We start from the raw sequence: 20,967 nt of genomic DNA, 5'->3' as shown, positions 1-20,967 counted from the left end.
ATATAGAAGAAAATGAGAAAAATTATATGTTATCTTTAAAAAGCACACTTTTTAAAGGTGTGCTTACTTTTAAAGGTTTACTAGGTAGACTGAAGTGACATATATTAAATACACTAGCATGGATACTAACAGGGAGGGGAGGAATGGGAGTGGTAGTAGTGGAAGAAGGCAAAATAAAACCATGGACTGAAGAAACTGAGTAATTCTGTTAATCTAAGTACAAAAAACAGGCAGGTTTCAATCAGAACTAAAGGATATCAAAGGAATATGAAAACATGCACAAATGATGTCATATAGAGATTTAAAAGCTTTTTCTAAACCCTGTCAGTACCTAATAGTGACAGAATCTTTATTCCTGGTAAAATTATTCATGTCTTAACTTTTTGTACTTTCCCTTTTTTTATCCCTTTGTGTTGACTTGTGGAAATATATCTCAGCTCCACTTTCCTTACTACAAAAGAAAAGGTAGTGTTTTGTTTTGTTTACCTCCCTGGAAGGGAATGAGCTAGTAACTTATAATTTTAACAGCACACTCAATGAGTATCCACTGGCTAAATTTTGAGGGAGATTTCCCAATTTAAATACAAAAAAAAACCTAATCATCTTACACCCAGATTACCTGAGTAATAGCCTTGAAATAGAGAGTAACTTAGTTCAGTTTTAACATGAATTCATCTATATTTGATTTTATAGTATTATGGCGGATAGGGTGGGGAAAGTAGGAAGCACATTGACATACCAATTCTTTTATTCGTTTTCTGTGTCTGCTATGTGGATTGTTCAAATGACTGGTAAGATCAAATATTGTTGGTATTGCATTATCTCGAAGAACTGTCCTATAAGGACTCTGAAAAAGAAAAATGTGTTAATTCAGAGATGGTCCTTAAGAAAGTATTATGCATATACAAAATTCTATGTAAATGATTTCCTCAGTACCCCTTTCAACACTAGTTCTAATGTGCAGAGACTGGCAGAACTGATGATTTAGTCTGGATCACCTCATTATTTCTTTCGGTATTTGCCCCTTTGACAATCTCACTATTATAAATTAAGGAACTGAACTGATGGTAGGTATAAAAAATGAAATGGGATTAAAGATGGTGGCGTGAGAAGAGAGACAGAGGCTTCCTCCTAAAACAGGATACAATTAGAAAATTTAGTTGGCGCAACTAATCCTGAGAGAGTAACAGGAAAGAGGACGGCGCCAGACTGCATAACCCGAAGAAAAGAGCAGACCTTAGCGAACGGGGTAACGTACCTGTGACTCCGTGGGACCTAAGCCCCTCCCCCACCCCAGCTCACCGGCCGGAGGAAAAGAAATGGAACAGGTAGGGAGTGGAAGGCTTGGGACTGCTGAATACCTAGCTCCGGAGATCTGCTGGGAGCACAAACCAACATTTCATGGTGCTTTCATGAGACTCGCATGACTACCGGGTTGGAAAGTTAATATAGGCAGAGTTCCTGGGGAGACTGGGATTCCGGCCGCTTGTGGAAAGCAGGGATCCATATCCGACTGCTCTGGGACAAAAACTTATACCTATGTGACCGGCCCACTGACTCAGGCAGTGGAGACAGGCACAGCAGCCGGTAAGCGGGGAATAGCTATTTCCTCCACCCAGGCACCAGTACCGCTCCCCTGCGACCCCTGACATTGCTTCAGGGGCTGAGCAGCTCCAGAATAGAGCTTCTGGACACTAGAGGGCGCCATATACAAACATGAAACGCCAAAGGAACCTTGTCCAGAATAAAATTATTAATACAACTCCAGAAAAAGATTTAAATGATATGGACCTTGTGATTTCCTGAAAGGGAGTTCAAAATAAAAATCATCAACATTCTAATGGAAGTACGGAAAGACATCCAAGAACTCAGGAATGAATTCAGGTTGGAGATCCAATTGTTGAAGAGCATGATGGAGGGTACTAAAAGCAGGTTGGATATGGTGGAGGAGACAATAAATTAAATAGAAACTAGAGAAGAGGAATACAAAGAAGCTGAGGCACAAAAAGAAAAAAGGATCCCTAAGAATGAAAGAATATTGAGAGAACTGTGTGACCAATCCAAACGTAACAATATTCGCATTATAGGGGTACCAGAAAAAGAAAAGAGAGAGAAAGGGATAGAAAGTGCCTCTGAGGAGGTAGTTGCTGAAAACTTCCCCAATCTGGGGAAGGAGATAGACTCTCAGGCCATGGAGGTGCACAGATCTCCCAACACAAGGGACCCAAGGAAGACAACACCAATACATAGTAGTTAAAATGGCAAAGATCAAGGATAAGGACAGACTGTTAGAAGCAGCCAGAGACAGAAATGAGATCACATACAAAGGAAAGCCCATCAGGCTAACATCAGACTTCTCAGCAGAAACCTTACAGGCCAGAAGGGAGTGGCATGATGTATTTAATGCCATGAAGCAGAAGGGCCTGGAACCAAGATTACTTTATCCGGCAAGACTATCATTTGAATTTGAAGGAGGGATTAAACAATATCCAGATAAGCAAAAGCTGAGAGAATTTACCTCCCACAAACCATCTCTACAGTCGATCTTGGAGGGATTGCTATAGATGGAAGTGTTCCTAAGGTTGAATAGCTGTCACCAGAGGTACTAAAACCACACTAAAGACAGTAGAACAGCTAAATATGAAGCAAATGCAAAATTAAATTAACTATCCCCAAAGTCAATCAAGGGATAGACAAAAAGTAAAGAATTTGATACCTAATATATAAAGAATGAAGGCGGAAAAAAAGGAGGAGAAATAGAAAAGAACATTTAGATTGTGTTTGTAACAGCATACTAAGTAAGCTAGACTCTTAGATAGTAAGGAAAGTAACCTGAAACCTTTGGTAATCATGAATCTAAAGCCTGAAATGGCAATAAGTACATACCTATCGATAATCACCCTAAATGTAAATGGACTGAATGCACCAATCAAAAGACACAGAGTCACTGAATGGATAAAAAAATGAGACCCATCTATATGCTGCTTACAAGAGACTCACCTCAAACCCAAAGACATGCACAGACTAAAAGTCAAGGAATGGAAAAAGATATTTCACACATACAATAGGAAGAAAAAAGCAGGTATTGCAGTACTTGTATCAGACAAAATAGACTTCAAAACAAAGAAAGTAACAAGAGATAAAGAAGGACATTACATAATGATAAAGGGCTCAGTCCAACAAGAGGATATAACCATTATAAATATATATGCACCCAACACAGGAGCACCAGCATATGTGAAACAAATACTAACAGAACTAAAGGAGGAAATAGAATGCAATGCATTCATTTTAGGAGACTTCAACACACCATTCACTCCAAAGGACAGATCCACCAGACAGAAAATAAGTAAGGACACGGAGGCACTGAACAACACACTAGAACAGATGGACCTAATAGACACCTTATAGAACTCTACACCCAAAAGCAACAGGATGCACATTTTTCTCAAGTGCACATGGAACATTCTCCAGAACAGACCACATACTACGTCACAAAAAGCCTCAGTAAATTCCAAAAGATTGAAATCCTACCAACCAACTTTTCAGACCACAAAGGAATAAAACTAGAAATAAATTGTATAAAGAAAGCAAAAAGGCTCACAAACACATGGAGGCTTAACAACATGCTCCTAAATAGTCAATGGATCAATGACCAAATTAAAATGGAGATCCAGCAATATATGGAAATAAATGACAACAACAACACAAAGCCCCAACCTCTCTGGGACACAGTGAAAGCAGTCTTAAGAGGAAAGTATATAGCAATCCAGGCATATTTAAAGAAGGAAGAACAATCCCAAATGAAAAGTCTAACATCACTATTATCAAAACTGGAAAAAGAAGAACAAATGAGGCCTAAAGTCAGCAGAAGGAGGGACATAATAAAGATCAGAGAAGAAATAAACAAAATTGAGAAGAATAAAACAATAGAAAAAAATCAATGAAACCAAGAGCTGGTTCTTTGAGAAAATAAACAAAATAGATAAGCCTCTAGCCAAACTTGATAAGAGAAAAAGAGAATCAACACACATCAACAGAATCAGAAATGAGAATGGAAAAATCACGACAGACTCCACAGAAATACAAAGAATTATTAAAGACTACTATGAAAACCTATATGCTAACATGCTGGAAAACCTAGAAGAAATGGACAACTTCCTAGAAAAATACAACCTTCCAAGACTGCCCAAGGAAGAAACACAAAAGTTAAACAAACTAATTACGAGCAAAGAAATTGAAACGGTAATCAAAAAACTACCCAAGAACAAAACCCCTGGGCCAGAAAGATTTACCTCGGGATTCTATCAGACACACAGAGAAGACATAATACCTAATCTCCTTAAAGTTTTCCAAGAAATAGAAGAGGGAATACTCCCAAACTCATTCTATGAAGCCAACATCACCCTAATACCAAAACCAGGAAAAGACCCCACCAAAAAAGAAAACTAAAGAACAATATCCCTGATGAACGTAGATGCAAAAATACTCAACAAAATATTAGGAAACCGAATTCAAAAATACATCAAAAGGATCATACACCATGACCAAGTGGGATTCATCCCAGGGATGCAAGGATGGTACAACATCCGAAAATTCATCAACATCATCCACCACATAAACAAAAAGAAGGACAAAAACCACATGATCATCTCCATAGATGCTGAAAAAGCATTTGACAAAATTCAACACCCATTCATGATAAAAACTCTCAACAAAATGGGTATAGAGGGCAAGTACCTCAACATACTAAAGGCCATATATGATAAACCCACAGCCAACATCACACTGAAAAGTGAAAAGCTGAAAGCTTTTCCTCTGAGATCGGGAACAAGACAGGGATGCCCATCTCCCCACTGTTATTCAACATAGTCCTGGAGGTCCCAGCCACGGCAATTAGAAAAAACAAAGAAATACAAGGAATCCAAATTGGTAAAGAAGTTAAACTGTCACTGTTTGCAGGTGACATGATATTGTACATAAAAACCCCTAAAGACTCCACTCCAAAACTACTAGAACTGATATCGGAATTCAGCAAAGTTGCAGGATAAAAAATGAACACACAGAAATCTGTGGCTTTCCTATACACTAACAATGAACTAATAGAAAGAGAAATCAGGAAAACAATTCCATTCACAATTGCATCAAAAAGAATAAAATACTTAGGAATAAACCTTACCAAGGAAGTGAAAGACCTATACCGTGAAAACTATAAGACACTCCTAAGAGAAATTAAAGAGGACACTAATAAATGGAAACTCATCCCATGCTCTTGGCTAGGAAGAATTAATATCGTCAAAATGGCCATCCTGCCCAAAGCAATATACAGATTCGATGCAATCCCTATCAAATTACCAACAGCATTCTTCAATGAACTAGATCAAATAGTTCAGGAATTCATATGGAAACACCAAAGACTCCAAATAGCCAAAGCAATCCTGAGAAGGAAGAATGAAGTGGAGGGGATCTCGCTCCCCAACTTCAAGCTCTACTACAAAGCCACAGTAATCAAGACAGTTTGGTACTGGCACAAGAAAAGAGCCACAGACCAGTGGAAAAGAATAGAGACCCCAGATAGTAACCCAAACATATATGGTCAATTAATAAATGATAAAGGAGCCATGGACATACAATGGGGAAATGACGGTCTCTTCAACAGATGGTGCTGGCAAAACTGGACAGCTACATGTAAGAGAATGAAACTGGATCACTGTCTAACCCTATACACAAAAGTAAATTCGAAATGGATCAAAGACCTGAATGTAAGTCATGAAACCATAAAACTCTTAGAAAAAAACCTAGGCAAAAATCTCTTGGACATAAACATGAGTGACTTCTTCATGAACATATCTCCCTGGGAAAGGGAAACAAAAGCAAAAATGAACAAGTGGGACTATATCAAGCTGAAAAGCTTCTGTACAGGAAAGGACATCATCAATAAAACAAAAAGGTATCCTACAGTATGGGAGAGTATATTCATAAATGACAGATCTGATAAACGGTTGATATCCAAAGTATATAAAGAGCTCCCGCACCTCAACAAACAAAAAGCAAATAATCCAATTAAAAAATGGGCAGAGGAGCTGAACAGACAGTTCTCCAAAGAAGAAATTCAGATGGCCAACAGACACATGAAAAGATGCTCCACATTGCTTGTCATTAGAGAAATGCAAATTCAAACCACAATGAGATATCACCTCACACCAGTAAGGATCGCCATCATCCAAAAGACGACAACAAATGTTGGCGAGGTTGCGGAGAAATGGGAACCCTCCTACACTGCTGGTGGGAATGTTAATAAGTCCAACCATTGTGGAAAGCAGTATGGAGGTTCCTCAAAATGCTCAAAATAGAAATACCATTTGACCCAGGAATTCCACTTCTAGGAATTTACCCTAAAAATGCAGCACTCCAGTTTGAAAAAGACAGATGCATCCCTATGTTTATTGCAGCATTATTTACAACAGCCAAGAAATAGAAGCAACCTAAAGTGTCCATCAGTAGATGAATGGATAAAGAAGATGTGGTACATATACACAATGGAATATTATTCAGCCATAAGAAGAAAACAGATCCTACCATTTGCAACAACATGGATGGAGCTAGAGGGGATTATGCTCAGTGAAATAAGCCAGGTGGAGAAGACAAGTACCAAATGATTTCACTCATATGTGGAGTATAAGAACAAAGCAAAACTGAAGGAACAAAACAGCAGCAGAATCACAGAACCCAAGAATGGACTAACAGTTACCAAAGGGAAAGGGTCTGGGCAAGAGGGGTGGAAGGGAGGGATAAGGGCAGGGAAAAAGAAAGGGGGCCTTACGATTAGCATGTATAATGTGGGGGTGGTGGGGTGCATAGGGAGGGATATGCAACACAGAGAAGACAAGTAGTGAGTCTATAGCATCTTACTATCCTGATGGACAGTGACTGTAATGGGGTTTGTGGGGACGGACTTGGTGAAGGGGGGAGTCTAGTAAGCATAATGTTCTTCATGTAATTGTAGATTAATGATAATAAAATGAATTTAAAAAAAACTAAATAAGCAGAGAACAGATAGAAGAAGAGAGTGTAGAATTTTGAAACTAGATGGAAGCTGATTACCCCATCATGCTCTGTGGTAGTTGGGAAAAGCTAAGATAATAAACTCAGAAATCTCTGTGGCTTCAAAAAAATAAAAAATAAAATAAAATAAAATAAATAAAATGTATTTGCATTTTGCATATATATATTTTTAATTCAGCCTCACAGCTCCTTATCTGTTCTGCCTTCCATGAGCCTACCAAATTTGCAGCAGACACAAAAGTTTCTCAAATAATCTATTCTCTTTTATGTTCTATAATAATGCTTCCCTCTTTTACCTGCTGTTCACTCCACTTTTGCTACTATTACTCAAGCATCAGGCACAGTGAAATAATGGACTGGGACCCAGGAACTAGTCCAAACTCTACTAGTGACTCACTGTGAGACCCTGGCCAAGTACTTTCCTTTTTTGGCCCTCAGTTTCCTCTTCTGAATGACATTCAGTTATTGAACTAGATCAACATTTCCCAAAATTATTATATTATTATACATTATATAACTTATAATTTATTATATAACATAAATTGCATGTTATCATTACCATATATTATTATACACTAATGATAATGACCATAGCACTTGCCATTTCAGTTATCCACCATCTGTACCTTTTACATAATCCACTCATTTTTAGTTAACATTGTCTTAGGCAATAAAAACTATAAAATAATGATTTGATGGGCTAGTGATTTACATAATCATACTTCTGCAAACACTGAACCACGTATTCTACATACCCTTCTTCTTCTAATGTTCTTAACATTGAAAAATAACCATTCCCTATCCTACTGCCTGTTAACCTAATCCAACCTGGCTAGAAAAAGCGGATGCATATTTAGATGGTGACAGTCTTCAACAGCCAGCCCAGTAGAGGTCGGGAAGGGATAAGAAGTTCAGTAACAGGTAGAATAACAAATCAGTAACTGTTACTACATTCCCCCCCATCCCCACCGCCACCAGGCTAGTCCAAGAAAACAGTGCCTTTATTTTTCCCAAATTTGCACTGATAGAGACAAAACACACTTAATTTTAAAAAGCTTTCTTGGGAGCAGTGGTTATTTCAAAGCTATTAAAGCATGTTCAATGTACATGCCAAACAAAAATAACAACTCCTGTGTTTTTTCACTGTCCAGGAAAAGAAGGTAAGTAAAGTGTGAAGGAAGAATAAGTAACTAAAGGGAACACATTATTTTAGGTTTTATTCAAAGCACCAAATGTATTAAACACATTTGGGAAGAATTTCTATTCAGATTCAATATTTTTTACTTCTTTCTATTGTAAGAAGAAAATCTACTTCTTAATGACACTCAGCTTCTAGTGCTGGGCCAATTAATCTGAGTCTACTAGGGAGTTTGCATCAGAGATTAATTAGAGACACAATCACTGAAGGGAACAACTACACTATACTCAAAGCCTCTCATCTTTCCCCCTTAGCAAACATCTAAAAAACCAAACATACCCATACACACAGTCAATTCTTGACACCTCATGAATTATTTAATAAAGGGAGAGATAAAACATTCTAATGAATTTTTTAATTCAAACCAAATTAATTTGCTATAAAAAAAGATATTACAGACAAAAAAAACAGAATACATGAATTAAAAATATGCAACTTTTTACAGACTCATGTTTAAGTATGCATGCCAAAAAGGGCTGTATTCAATTCACATGCATAACAGTTTTAACTCAGTATCAAGATTTAATCTTTAACTGATAAATTAAGGTTTGCACATAAAGCAAATGATCTTATTCTATCATCAAAGATAGTATTTGGCTTTGGTTGAACTAGCCACTGATGTTTAATGAAAGATCTTACATGCCAAACTAATAAAGTCAAAGTCTTAAACATTTGGACATAGCATATAATCCTATTTTTAATAGCAGTATCTTCTATTTGTACAGAAAGAACATTTTCTTGCATTTGCATTAATTTATTCAAGATTAAAGAATCATGGGGAAATTTAAAAACCAAAAATAGCTCACTTTTCTATTCTACACTCTGACTAAACAAGAGTATGAGAATGAACTATATTTTAAATGTCTCACATTAATCCTGCAGAATTATCTAATTAAGAGACCATATTTATTACTAAAATTAAAATGCATATGGCTTGTGCATTTAAAATAATTTGGGATATTTTTACTTAATGTCAAGAACATAAAAGTAGTTTGCCTTTTAAACATATGAAATCTCTTATGTCGCTTGATTATTACCCTCTTAACAAAGCAAGGCAAAATATCCCTCAAATATTCGTGATTAAACTGCTGAACCGGAATTGGCTCACTTCCCAATGACTTCACAAATATCTGCTTCAATTAATTTTGAGAAATAAAATAACCCAATCATTCTTTAGTTTTCTGATGCCTCTGCAAAATGATCTGAAAAAAATATCAAAATAAATTGCTGCATAATATATAGTATACCTTCAAATCAAGTTTATGTCTAGCCCAGTATGAGATACATTAGTTATACCTAAATAAGAATATATTATTTGTCTAACAAAACTGTCCTCCTAACTAGTTTTTAAAGTGTTTCAAGTCTGCTTCATTTCAATCAAATTTGCCCTATTTGTGCCTTTTATGAATCACAGCAATAATAGAATCACAGAGGGTTAAAAAATCAGACTTCAGGAATTATCTGATTTAATCTCATTAGAAACTGGGGCCCAGAGAGGGGAAGTGATTTGGCCAAATTCACATAGTTAACAGTAGAAGGGTGAAAGACCTAGGTCTTTTTTTAAAATTTTTTTATTAAGGTATGATTGATATATACTCTTATGAAGGTTTCACATGAAAAAACAATGTGGTTACTACATTTACCCATACTATCAAGTCCCCACCCATACCCCAATGCAGTCACTGTCCATCAGTGCAGCAAGTTGCCAGAGATCCACTTACGTTGCTTGTCTGTGATACACTGTTCTCCCCATGATTCCTCACACCATGTGTACTAAACATAATAACCCTCCCTCCCCTTCTCCCTCCCTCCAGCATCCCTCCCCTTTGGTAATCACTAGTTCATTCTTGGAGTCTCTCAGTCTGCTGCCATTTTGTTCCTTCACTTTTGCCTCATTGTTATACTCCACAAATGAGGGAAATCATTTGGCATTTGTCTTTCTCTGCCTGGCTTATTTCAATGAGCACAATGTCCTCCAGCTCCATCCATGTTGTTGCAAATGGTAGGATTTGTTTCTTTCTTATGGCTGAATAGTATTCCATTGTATATATGTACCACATCTTCTTTATCCATTCATTTACAGATGGACACTTAGGTTGCTTCCATATCTTGGCGACTGTAAAAAGTGCTGTGATGAACATAGGGTTGCACATGTCTTTTTGAATCTGAGGAGTTGAATTCTTTGGGTATATTCCAAGGAGTGGGATTCTGGGGTCAAATGGTATTTCTATTTTTAGTGTTTTGAGGAACCTCCATATTGCTTTCCACAATGGTTGAAATAGCTTACATTCCCACCAGCAGTGTAGGAGGGTTCCCCTTTCTCCACATCCTCACCAACATTTGTTGTTCTTAGTCTTTTCAATGCTGGCCATCCTTACTGGTGTGAGATGATATCTCATTGTGGTTTGAATTTGCATTTCCCTGATGATTAGTGATGTGAAGCATCTTTTCATGTGTCTGCTGGCCATCTGAATTTCTTCTTTGGAGAACTATCTCTTCATATCCTCTGCCCATTTGTTAATCGGGTTATTTGCTTTTTGGGTGCTGAGGTGTGTAAGTTCTTTATATATTTTGGATGTTAACCCCTTGTCGGATGTGTCATTTACAAATATATTCTCCCATACTGTAGGATGCCTTTTTGTTTTGTTGATGATGTCCTTTGCCGTACAAAAACTTTTTAGTTTGATCTAGTCCCATGAGTTCATTTTTGCTTTTGTTTCCCTTTCTCGACGAGATGGGTTCAGGAAGAAGTTGCTCATGCTTATAGTCAGGAGATGTTTGCCTATGTTGTCTTCTAAGAGTTTTATGGTTTCATGGCTTACATTCAAGTCTTTAATCCATTTCGAGTTTACTTTTGTGTATGGGGTTAGAGAATAATCCAGTTTCATTCTCTTGCATGTAGCTGTCCAGTTTTGCCAACACCAGCTGTTGAAGAGGCTCTCATTTCGGCATTGTATGTCCATGGCTCCTTTATCATATATTAATTGACCATATATGTGTGGGTTTATATCAGGGCTCTCTAGTCTTATCCATTGGTCTATGGGTCTGTTCTTGTGCCAGTACCAAATTGTCTTGATTACTGTGGCTTTGTAGTAGAGCTTGAAGTTGGGGAGCTTTATTCTTCCTTCTCAGGATTGCTTTGGCTATTCGAGGTCTTTTGTGGTTCCATATGAATTTTAGGATAATTTTCTCTAGTTCGTTGAAGAATGCTGTTGGTATTTTGATAGGAATTGCATTGAATCTATAGATTGCTTTAGGCAGGATGGCCATTTTAACAATATTAAATCTTCCTATCCATGAGCATGGGATGTGTTTCCATTTATTGGTATCTTCTTTAATTTCTCTCATGAGTAGAAAGACCTAGGTCTTGACACGAAATTGTAAATTATTGATGGAAGTTTTTTCACATTAATTGTATGATTTTCCTTCTAGCACCTAAAAATTAAGGATTGGTTCTAACAGTGCATACAAGAACACGAAAACAAGGAGCTCAATTTCTTGATGAAGACTTCACTCATAAAAAAGCTCTAGAGAAGCTGCTCTAAATAAAAATGCTAACTTTACCTTAAATATATACTTTTATAATCATCTAAAATTTTCTGTAGGCTACATAAGAAGTTTAAAAATGGCTATCTCTTTTGAGTAGGAATGGGGCATCAGAAACAGAGAGGTAAAGAAACAGGTTTTTAAGAACAAAACATACTATTCAGCTCCAAATTTGTCTTCATCTTAAAAAAGGAAAAAAAAAAACAGTGGTGAGGTATAAGAATACTCTCCAACATTAACAGATAAAGATTTACATTTCCAACCAGATACTTAGTGACTGACAGAGAGAGGAAACACAAAAACCAAGCCCTCCCATAACTTACAGTTCTACAGATCATTGAGGTCTCAAAGTGTTTGGCACATAATCGATAATGCTTATTTAGTTGATCAGGTGTTTTATCTTCTAAGTCTGCTCTCCTACAATTCTCCACCCACTTCTGGCATCTATAAATAAAACCAAAATATAATTATAGAACGTAAGCTCAACATTTAAATGTCAGCATTCAGTTTTAAGGCAAATATATATTAGGGACAATGGATTTCCACCCTCCTCTACCCACAGAACATAACATAATTTGGAAAAGTTGATTAATAACAAAATGAAAACTGAAAGAAACCTTAGAAATCATTTAGTATATTCAATTACAGACAAAGTTAAGAAGTACCATGCTCAGAGTCATGGACGAAATCAGCAGCAAAATTAGAACTTAAACATGAATCTTTCAATTCCCAGGATATCTTAGCATCAGGGTAGATTTAATCATCAGCAGTACTGGCCAAAAGGTGCATAACAACGAGACCAACAGTTTAACATTCCTCTCAGGATTTCAATTTAAACAGGCATTTGAAACAATGCTGTCATTGTAGAAAATTAGTAAGTAGATATTCTGTAAATAAGTAGTTTCTTATGGAAGCATGGTGCCTATGTTCACTTGACTCATAATGAACACGATTTATCTACAATGACAATTACAGACTAGACTGCAAGCTCCATGAACAGGGATTGTGCCCACACAATCTAGTACACAGGAGGTGTTGAAAGTAGTGAACAAGACAAAGTCCATGCCCTCTTGATGCTTAAGTATCTGCAGAAAAACAAATGATGATGATGATGGTGGTGGTGGTGGAGATAATGCTTACTAAGCACTTTTGAGCCAGACACTGTTTCAAGTCCTTTCCAAAGGGGATCATTACTACCTTCCCTGTGTAGGTGAAGAAATGAAGGCACATAAGTGTTAAGTGATCTGGTAAAAGATTACAACTAGATACTTCCTTCATTCCTCAAGTTCCTAAAAATAAAAATTCTGCCATGAAGTGTCACAAATTTGAAAACATTCATTTTATAGTTACATCATAGTATATTTTCTTATGCCTTAATATTAAAGTTCACTCCTACACACACACACACACACACATTCTTCCATTTAATTTCCTCTGCTCTCAATATGTAAAACTATGATGAAATGATCATCTAATCTAAACCAAAATCACAACTAAATTGTATAGCAACTCATTCTGCACACAGTAATGATGCCTAAAATGTCCCTATTCTAATCATATTTTTACACACTTCTGCAATATGATTATAACCATTTCATGTTTCAATACCCAAATATTTAGTATAAAAATTGTCTCACTATAAAATAATTTGCCATTAAGCTACAGTTAAGCTTGTTTTTAATTCTTAAGTCTCTGGAGACCTTCCACACAAAATACTATGTCTACATTATCTCTGAACCAAGTTGAAACAGCTTTCTGATACTGACAGCACTCAGATTCAATTAAGAACAGATTGGACAGACAGCTTGATTAACTATACCTGTCTTCCATATCAATTACCTAGAAATAAATCTAGGGAAAGATGTGCGGGACCTGTAATAGAAAAAATTTTTTAGTAACTTAAATAAATGGGGAGATATACAAGTCCATGGATTGGTGCACTGAGTTCTAAAGATATCAATTCTCTCCAAACTGATTAAATCCAATACAATCCCAATCCCACTAAGTTCTTTTGTGTATGTCTGTGTGTATAGATATGTGTGAGAGACAGAGAGGATGAGAAAGATATGATGACAGAGAAGATCGTTCTAAAACTTTTCACACAGAAATTCAAAGGATCAAGAATAGTCAAGACAATCTTGAAACAAGTTGAAAGACTTACACTACCATATAATGAAGACTTACCATAAGCCTATTAAGAGAGTGCAGTACTGGTGCAAGTATAAAAACTGGAACAAAATGGAGAGCTATGGACACGTAAGACAAAGGCAGCACTGCACAACATCGAAGACCTTTTTTTTTAACAATAATGCTGAGTCAGTGGATACCCATATGAAAAAAACTAATTTTGACCCCCTTTCATACCATACACACAAAAATAAATTTTAGGCGAACTGTAGATCTACCTATGAAAGGTAAAACAGTAAAGCTCCTAAAAAGATAACACAGGAGACTCTTTTCATTACCTTGGAATAGGCAAAGATTTCTTAAAGAAGACAACAGAAAGCACAACCCTAAAGGAAAAGATGAATTAATTAGGTATTTTAAAGTTAGTAACTTTTCTTCATTAAAAGAAGCCACTTTAGAGTGAAACAGCAACCTACAAAATGGAAGAAGGTATCTGCAATACATATATCCAACCACAAGAAAATATTACTGCGTACCTGCAAGAATGACAATGTAAAAAGGAGGTAATACCAGATGTTCATGAGATGGTGAAAAAACTCTGCCCATCAATAGCAGAAAGGATGAACTGGTATACTGTTATATACAGAATACTATTTAACAATGGGAATGAATGAACTAACTAGATCTCACAAACATAATGTTGAAAGTAAGACAGAAGTACATACTATGTGATTCATTTTATATTAAGTTCAATAGGCAAAACTCATCTACTGTGATCATGCAGAAAGTTAAAATAGTAGGCCTGAGACTGCTATCCTTAGAAAGCCTTAGGGTATGGTTGGCTAGCGTCTGGGAACTTGGCTGACAAATAATTCCCTATCCTGACATAAACTCCTTAACTGATTAGGTGGTTCACCATGCCTAGACTGTGCAAACAGTATGATTTATACTGAACACCTGCCTTCCTCCTGGGAGTCTGGAATTTTAGTATATGAAAGGCAGAGTGTCCATGTGACCAGACCTCAATAAAAACCTTGGGCACTAGATCCCTAATGGGCTCCTCTGGGCAGAATCACAGCACACGTTATTGTATTATCAGTGCTGGGGAAAAGTGGGCTCTGAGCAACCCCTTATGCGAGAGAGAAAACGTAAGAAAGCCTACACAGGGAGGCCTCTGTATTCCACCTGTGCCTTTTTCACCTTATGATCCAGGTGTGTGTGCTTAATACATTACTGTAATCAATCTTAGCTGTGAGTACAGCTATATGCTGAGTCCCATAAGTCTTTCTAGTCAATCTCTGAATATGGGAGGGCTTTGTAGACCCCAAAACAGTGATGATAGTAGGTATATTTGCAGAGGGGTAACAACTAGGAGTGGGCACAAAGAAGGCTTCTAAGATGCTGGTAACATTCTGTATCTTGAACATTACCTGGACATGTTCACTCTGTAAAATTCAAGTTCTAGACTACCATTTTTGTACTTTTCTCTATGTATGTCATGTATCAATAAAACAGCTTCCCCTCACTCTTCACCTTCTCCTCAATAACCACCTTATTTAACATGTATGAAGTCAGACTGGCTACTGGAAGAGTAGGATAAAGGGAGTTTGGGATATTAGTGATATTCTTTTCTCTTTTTTTTTAAATCTGGGCAAAAGTTTCATGGACATGTCACTCTAGATAGCCAATAAGCCATACACTTTCAATTTGTGATCCTCTGTGTGTGTTTTACATTGAAATGTCATAAAAATTATATATTACCACAATGTCTTTTTACATACATGTATGTACATGTATACAAATACTCATATGCTTCTAAGTATATACATACTAACATACTTATCTCTCCATTTTTTTTTACCAATGTCTCTTCTTTCTTAGCTCTCCCTATTATTGTTCTGCATCCTGTACTCTTAGAATCTGAACCTTTTCCAAGAGTGGAATGACTCCCCATATCCATCATCTACTTTCAAACTGGTTTTTTGCCTTTCTTCAACCTCTTCTCCATGCAGCAGAGTAAATGTTTTTAAAAGTCAATCTGAAATGTTATTCACTGCTTAGAATCTCTCAGTGGCTTCTCATTACTTTTTGGATAAACTGGTATACTAACTCACTCCTCAGATGTTTTATAAGACCCTGCACAACCTGGATCTTGTCTTCCTTTCCATCTTCATATTGCACCTCTCCTACTCTTTTTGCCCCATCATGTGCCTTACTTCAGTTTCATGAATGCACTGTGATCATTTCTATCCTAGGGTTGTTTCCCATGCTGTGTATTCAGCCTATCATCCTGTTCTTGTTGCTTTTTTTTCACCTCCTTTGCACAGAAAAGCCTACGCAAAGATCAGCCTTCAAGGTCAAATGTCTACCAAATACCTGCATTTGAGTACTCATACTTAAAAAAAATTTAAAACACTATACTTTAAAACACACAACTTATCAGAGCAATATTATCATATGTATGTAGCCCTGAAAACTCCACTGTACAATCCTGATAGAACGAGCATGAAAAAGGCAAATATGTCAGCATGTTATTACAAAAATAATTTTTAACTTGGACTCCTTGAAAGGATCTTGGGGATTTTCATGAGTATCAGGAAAACCACGGTTTTACATTTCACATGGTAGAGTACATCACATCTCAACTAACTTTGATTAAATTGCCAAAATAACTTTGGAGTACCTTACCACCTCAGGGTGGTGAGTCAGTACTAATATTCCAAGAAAGAAGAGAGCTTCAATTGCCCAAGTCACTCTAACAGGACAAGTATCATCACCTAGTGCGGGGATGAGCTCCACTGTGAGCTGCCCTCAGGTTCCTGCCAAGCCTTGGCATTAGTCAAGCTATCCCTAGGCAATCAAGAATTAGGCATGTTTTGTTTTTTTACATTAATTTTAGGTAATCTATAACCTTCCTCCACTGCCCTAAGGTGGGTTGATTCTGTTGTTTTTATATTTTAAAAAAAGGCACAATAGTGCCACATTTTCTAAACCAGTAAGAACTATTATTCCATAGTGTGCCCTTTGTTAATTACACTCTTGGATTTTTAATCACTTGTAAATAGCTGTTTCTAAAAGTGTGCATGAAATTTGTAAATATGAGTGGGAAATGTACAGTTTAATAGCATTAAATATATTTATCGTTACTGTTGGTTAACAATGTTAGTTAACTTTTGAGAAATAATAGGTAGGCAATGTCTCTTTTTATCAGACTTCCCTACAACCCATTTAGAGAGGGAAAAAAAACCTCGTTATAATGAATAACCCTAAAAATACTGTTTTAATCCAATAAACATATCTGGCAACTACTTCATTATAATTAACTGTGGGCACAGTGAAAAAGAAAATGTCAAATACAGTACAATTTGAAATCCTACAATTATGTGGAAATTTGATTTGGATAAAAAATTAAGACCTTGACGACATTATGTTAAGTAAAATAAGCCAGATGTAAAAGGACAATTATTTTATGAATCCACTTATATTAAGTACCTAGAACAGACGTATTCATGCAGACTGAAAGTGGATTAAAGGTGGGGGAGTTGCTGTTTAATGGTTAGAGTTTTTGCTCAGTGATGAAAAAGCTTTAGAAAACGACAGTAGTGATGGTTGAACAACATTGTGATTGTAATTAATACCCTTGAATTACACATTTTAAAATGGTTAAAGTGGCAAATTTATAACAAAAAACATATGCATTATACCAAAAAATTTAAAAATGATGTAATATACTGAAAATTAATAATGTAATACACTAATATAATACATACTGAATAATATACTTTATATACTAATAATGTATATTAAATGGTATTTAACATAACTTTAAATGGGTGAATTCTATGGTATGCGAATTACATTTCGACAAGATTCTTTTTTAACGTTCGTAATTTGGTCTTGAAATACTCAAAGGGCTCTTACATAGAAAAGGAAACAAATTTGCTCTATGTGACCCCGTGAACAAAACTAGGACCTCAAAAAATATAGGGTGACATGTTTCCATTCAATTAGAAGGAAGAAAAGCAACAGCCAAGGCTGTCCAGAATCCTCAAGTGTCCCTTCACAAAGCAGAGAACTGTCATTCGAGGTGTTTTCACAAGGCCCACCTGTCTGAAATGCGCAAGGCCCCTAAACAATCCACAAATACCTTGATAGCAGTATGCAAAATTGTGTTATCTTTTATCAAGTAAGGGTCTTTATGTTAGACTCTCAAAGGGGACAGTAACCCAAAAATTTTAAAGACACTACTAAAAATCCCCATTATTGAAACAATTCTAGCATTTCAAGAGATAGTACACTAGATCTAAACATTCCTTCCAAATCTGAGACTATTACGACCCTGTAGGCCATACTCACTGCCACCTCTGATAGAGCATTCAATACATAGGAAACAAATGATCTGTGGTCCAGAATTGACTAGTGGTGCCCTCATTATACAATTATAGTCACCAAGAATGCCTGAAGGGTAAAATGTGGGTAAAAGATAATGTTTAATAGGGTAAGGCCCAACCAGATTAAGATGCTCCCCCTCTCTGTACCCACAGAACCCAACAGCTATTCCTCACTTTTCCTAACTAATTAGTTCTTCCTCATCTCCCCCAACTTTAAACACCAGGAACACCCCAGAGTTCAATCCTGAGACCTACTCTGCTTTCCTTACCCAGTAGCATGGCTTTAAATGCCCTCCAGCAACTGAGAACACCAGGATTTGTTCTGAAGTCTCTGAATTCCAGACTTGTACATGTTTTTATGATTTTAACTCTTAAAACATTTAGGTCACTGATCTAAATATGGGCCATTCTGAACTCATTTCTAGATACGGTATGAAGATTAATTCTTGAATGTCTAAGAGGCCTCTCAAACTTCCCAAGTCCCAAACCAAACTTTTAATACTCCTCCACCAAACCCAATCCTCTCAGTCTTCCAAAGCTCAGTAAATGCTCTGGTCAAAATCTTAAGAGTCATTCTTGACTTCTCTTTCTCTCTTACAACCTACATCTAAACCATTAACAAATCATGTTGGTTTCACCTTCAGAGCATACAATGCCACAACTAACCACCTCCTACTTTACTACCCTGGATTACTTCAATTGTCTTTAACTAGTCTTCTTGCTTTCACCTTGGCTTTCCCACAATCTATTTAACAGGCAGCCAATGATCCTGTTTAAAGTATAAGTCTCTCTGCTCTGAGCCCTTCCATGATTTGCTATCCCACTCATAATAAATGCCAGTGTTTTCCACAGCCTACAATGTCCTACACAGTTTGCCCTTGGCACACAAACACACTTTCCTGGTCTCACCTTTTCCCTCTCCCTCCTTCCTTAAACCACCTCCAGCAGTCCATGGACTTCTGGCTGTACCTCTAAGAGGCATACCCTGACGTTGCATTTACTGTTTCCACAGACTGGAATGCTCCAATAATCCTAGGTATATCCATGGCTGGCCCTCTTATCTACTTCTGGTCTTTGCTCAAATTCACCTTCTTACTAAGGCTCTGTCACCCTATTTAAAACAGCAATTATGCCTCCCCTGCAATTCCTTACTCCCCTGTCCCCCAACATTAGCTTTTTCTCCACTGTATCTACCACTACCTGATGTACTATTTATTTCCTGGTTCTATTTTCCCCCACTAGGATGTACCTCCATGAAAGCACGGTCTTTGATTTGTTCATCCGTACACTCCCAATGCTCAGAACAATACCTAGCACATAGTAGGCCTTCCATAGATGTTTGTGGAATTAGTGAGTATAATGCTGTATTATAATCTCCAGCTTACATATGTCTCCCTGATGCACGGCGAGCTTGCTGCAAATAGGAGCACTCTCACCTCTGAATTTCTAGCGCCTAACATCAGCGCCCTGCTCATAGTAGGTATTGGTTTGAAATTAATGAATGAAAAGAGAGGCCAAGGAAAAATCCTCGACCTTTCAAAGACAGTCCCTACGCTATCACTCTAAACATGTCAGAGAGCGCGGGCTACCTCAAGAAGATTTCAATACCAATTTGCATTCCCTCTCGCGTGCCTTTCCCTCCCACTTCGTTATGCGCGCAAAAACCAAGTGAGACAATGAGTAACGGTCTCACAGCCAGAATCTGAACCATGAACAAGTCCAAAGGAGGGAGTAGTTACTTGGGATCAAATTAGGTGGCTGAACTCCAGAAAGAAACACCGTCTGGGAGGGTGGCGGCACGGAGAAGGAAGGGCCCCGGTGCCCATTTTTGACATCTGAGGAAACTAAAGCACAGAGAAGAAAGCTATTTGCCCGACGTTACACAGCAAACTAACCAGGGTGGGAACCCACCTTATCCCGCCTGCACGCCGCCCGAGATGCGTCTTATTTCGGGTGGCACTCTCCGCTCGGAGAGCCCGACGCACGTGCTCTGAGGTCCCTGGGCGCCCGCCCGCCCACTACTCAAGGCCCGTTCCCCACATCAGTTCGAGGCTGGGGTCGACGACTGTGGCACCCCACCATACGCCCCTCCAGCCCCGGAGGCGGCCTGGGGCCGGCGGATGGTAGAGCGCTCCGCGGAGGCGGGCCGGAGCTGCCAGCCCCGCGCCCGCCGCTTACCTAGCCGGGTCCCGCGGGAACCTGAAGAAGGCCAGGTCCGACTGCGTGCTCTTCCGCGTGCAGTTAGGGGCAGCGCAGAAGTTCGGCATCGTCGCCCGCCCGCCGGCCGGCCCAGCCCTCCCCTCCCCGCCTCCTCAGGGCAGTCCGCCCGCCCGTCGGGGCCGGGGAGGGGAGCCAGGCCAGCCGGCCGGCTCGGCAGGGCCGGCGCCCCGGGGGGAGGGGCGGGCGGGCAACAAGCCGCGAGGGGCAGGAGGGGCGCCGCGGTCCGAGGCCGGGCTGGGGACGCGGCTCCACAGTGCTGTGAGCGGCCTGGAGGATTTACCGCTGCCGCCGCCGCTGGTGCACCTCCCGCCCGCCCGGGACGCTGCCGCCTCCTTCCCACAATGCACCCTGGCGCCCGGGGGTGCCCTCTCTTCCCTCAGTCTTCCTCCCCCGCCTTCTCCTTTCCGCCGACTTCTCTGC

At 38.4% G+C, this 20,967-nt stretch overlaps 1 protein-coding gene across 1 annotated transcript in view; it reads right to left on the bottom strand.

Moving 5' to 3' along the window:
* The window catches only part of THAP12 (THAP domain containing 12), a 48,325-nt gene extending 27,445 nt beyond the window's left edge, over positions 1–20,880 (bottom strand). Inside the window, exons 1-3 of the mRNA XM_037010705.2 lie at positions 20,506–20,880; positions 12,133–12,253; positions 740–847 (exon numbers count right to left, since the gene is read on the bottom strand). Of these exons, the coding sequence (XP_036866600.2) occupies positions 740–847; positions 12,133–12,253; positions 20,506–20,594 (318 nt within the window). The 5' untranslated portion in view covers positions 20,595–20,880. The remainder of the gene's footprint in view (positions 1–739; positions 848–12,132; positions 12,254–20,505) is intronic.
* Between the last annotated feature and the right edge of the window lie 87 nt (positions 20,881–20,967).

The sequence above is a fragment of the Manis javanica genome, chromosome 11, assembly GCF_040802235.1.
Source record: "Manis javanica isolate MJ-LG chromosome 11, MJ_LKY, whole genome shotgun sequence".
Taxonomy (NCBI): domain Eukaryota; kingdom Metazoa; phylum Chordata; class Mammalia; order Pholidota; family Manidae; genus Manis; species Manis javanica.
The sequence above is the reverse complement of the archived record's forward strand: the minus strand, read 5'-3'. Positions and strand labels throughout refer to the sequence as shown.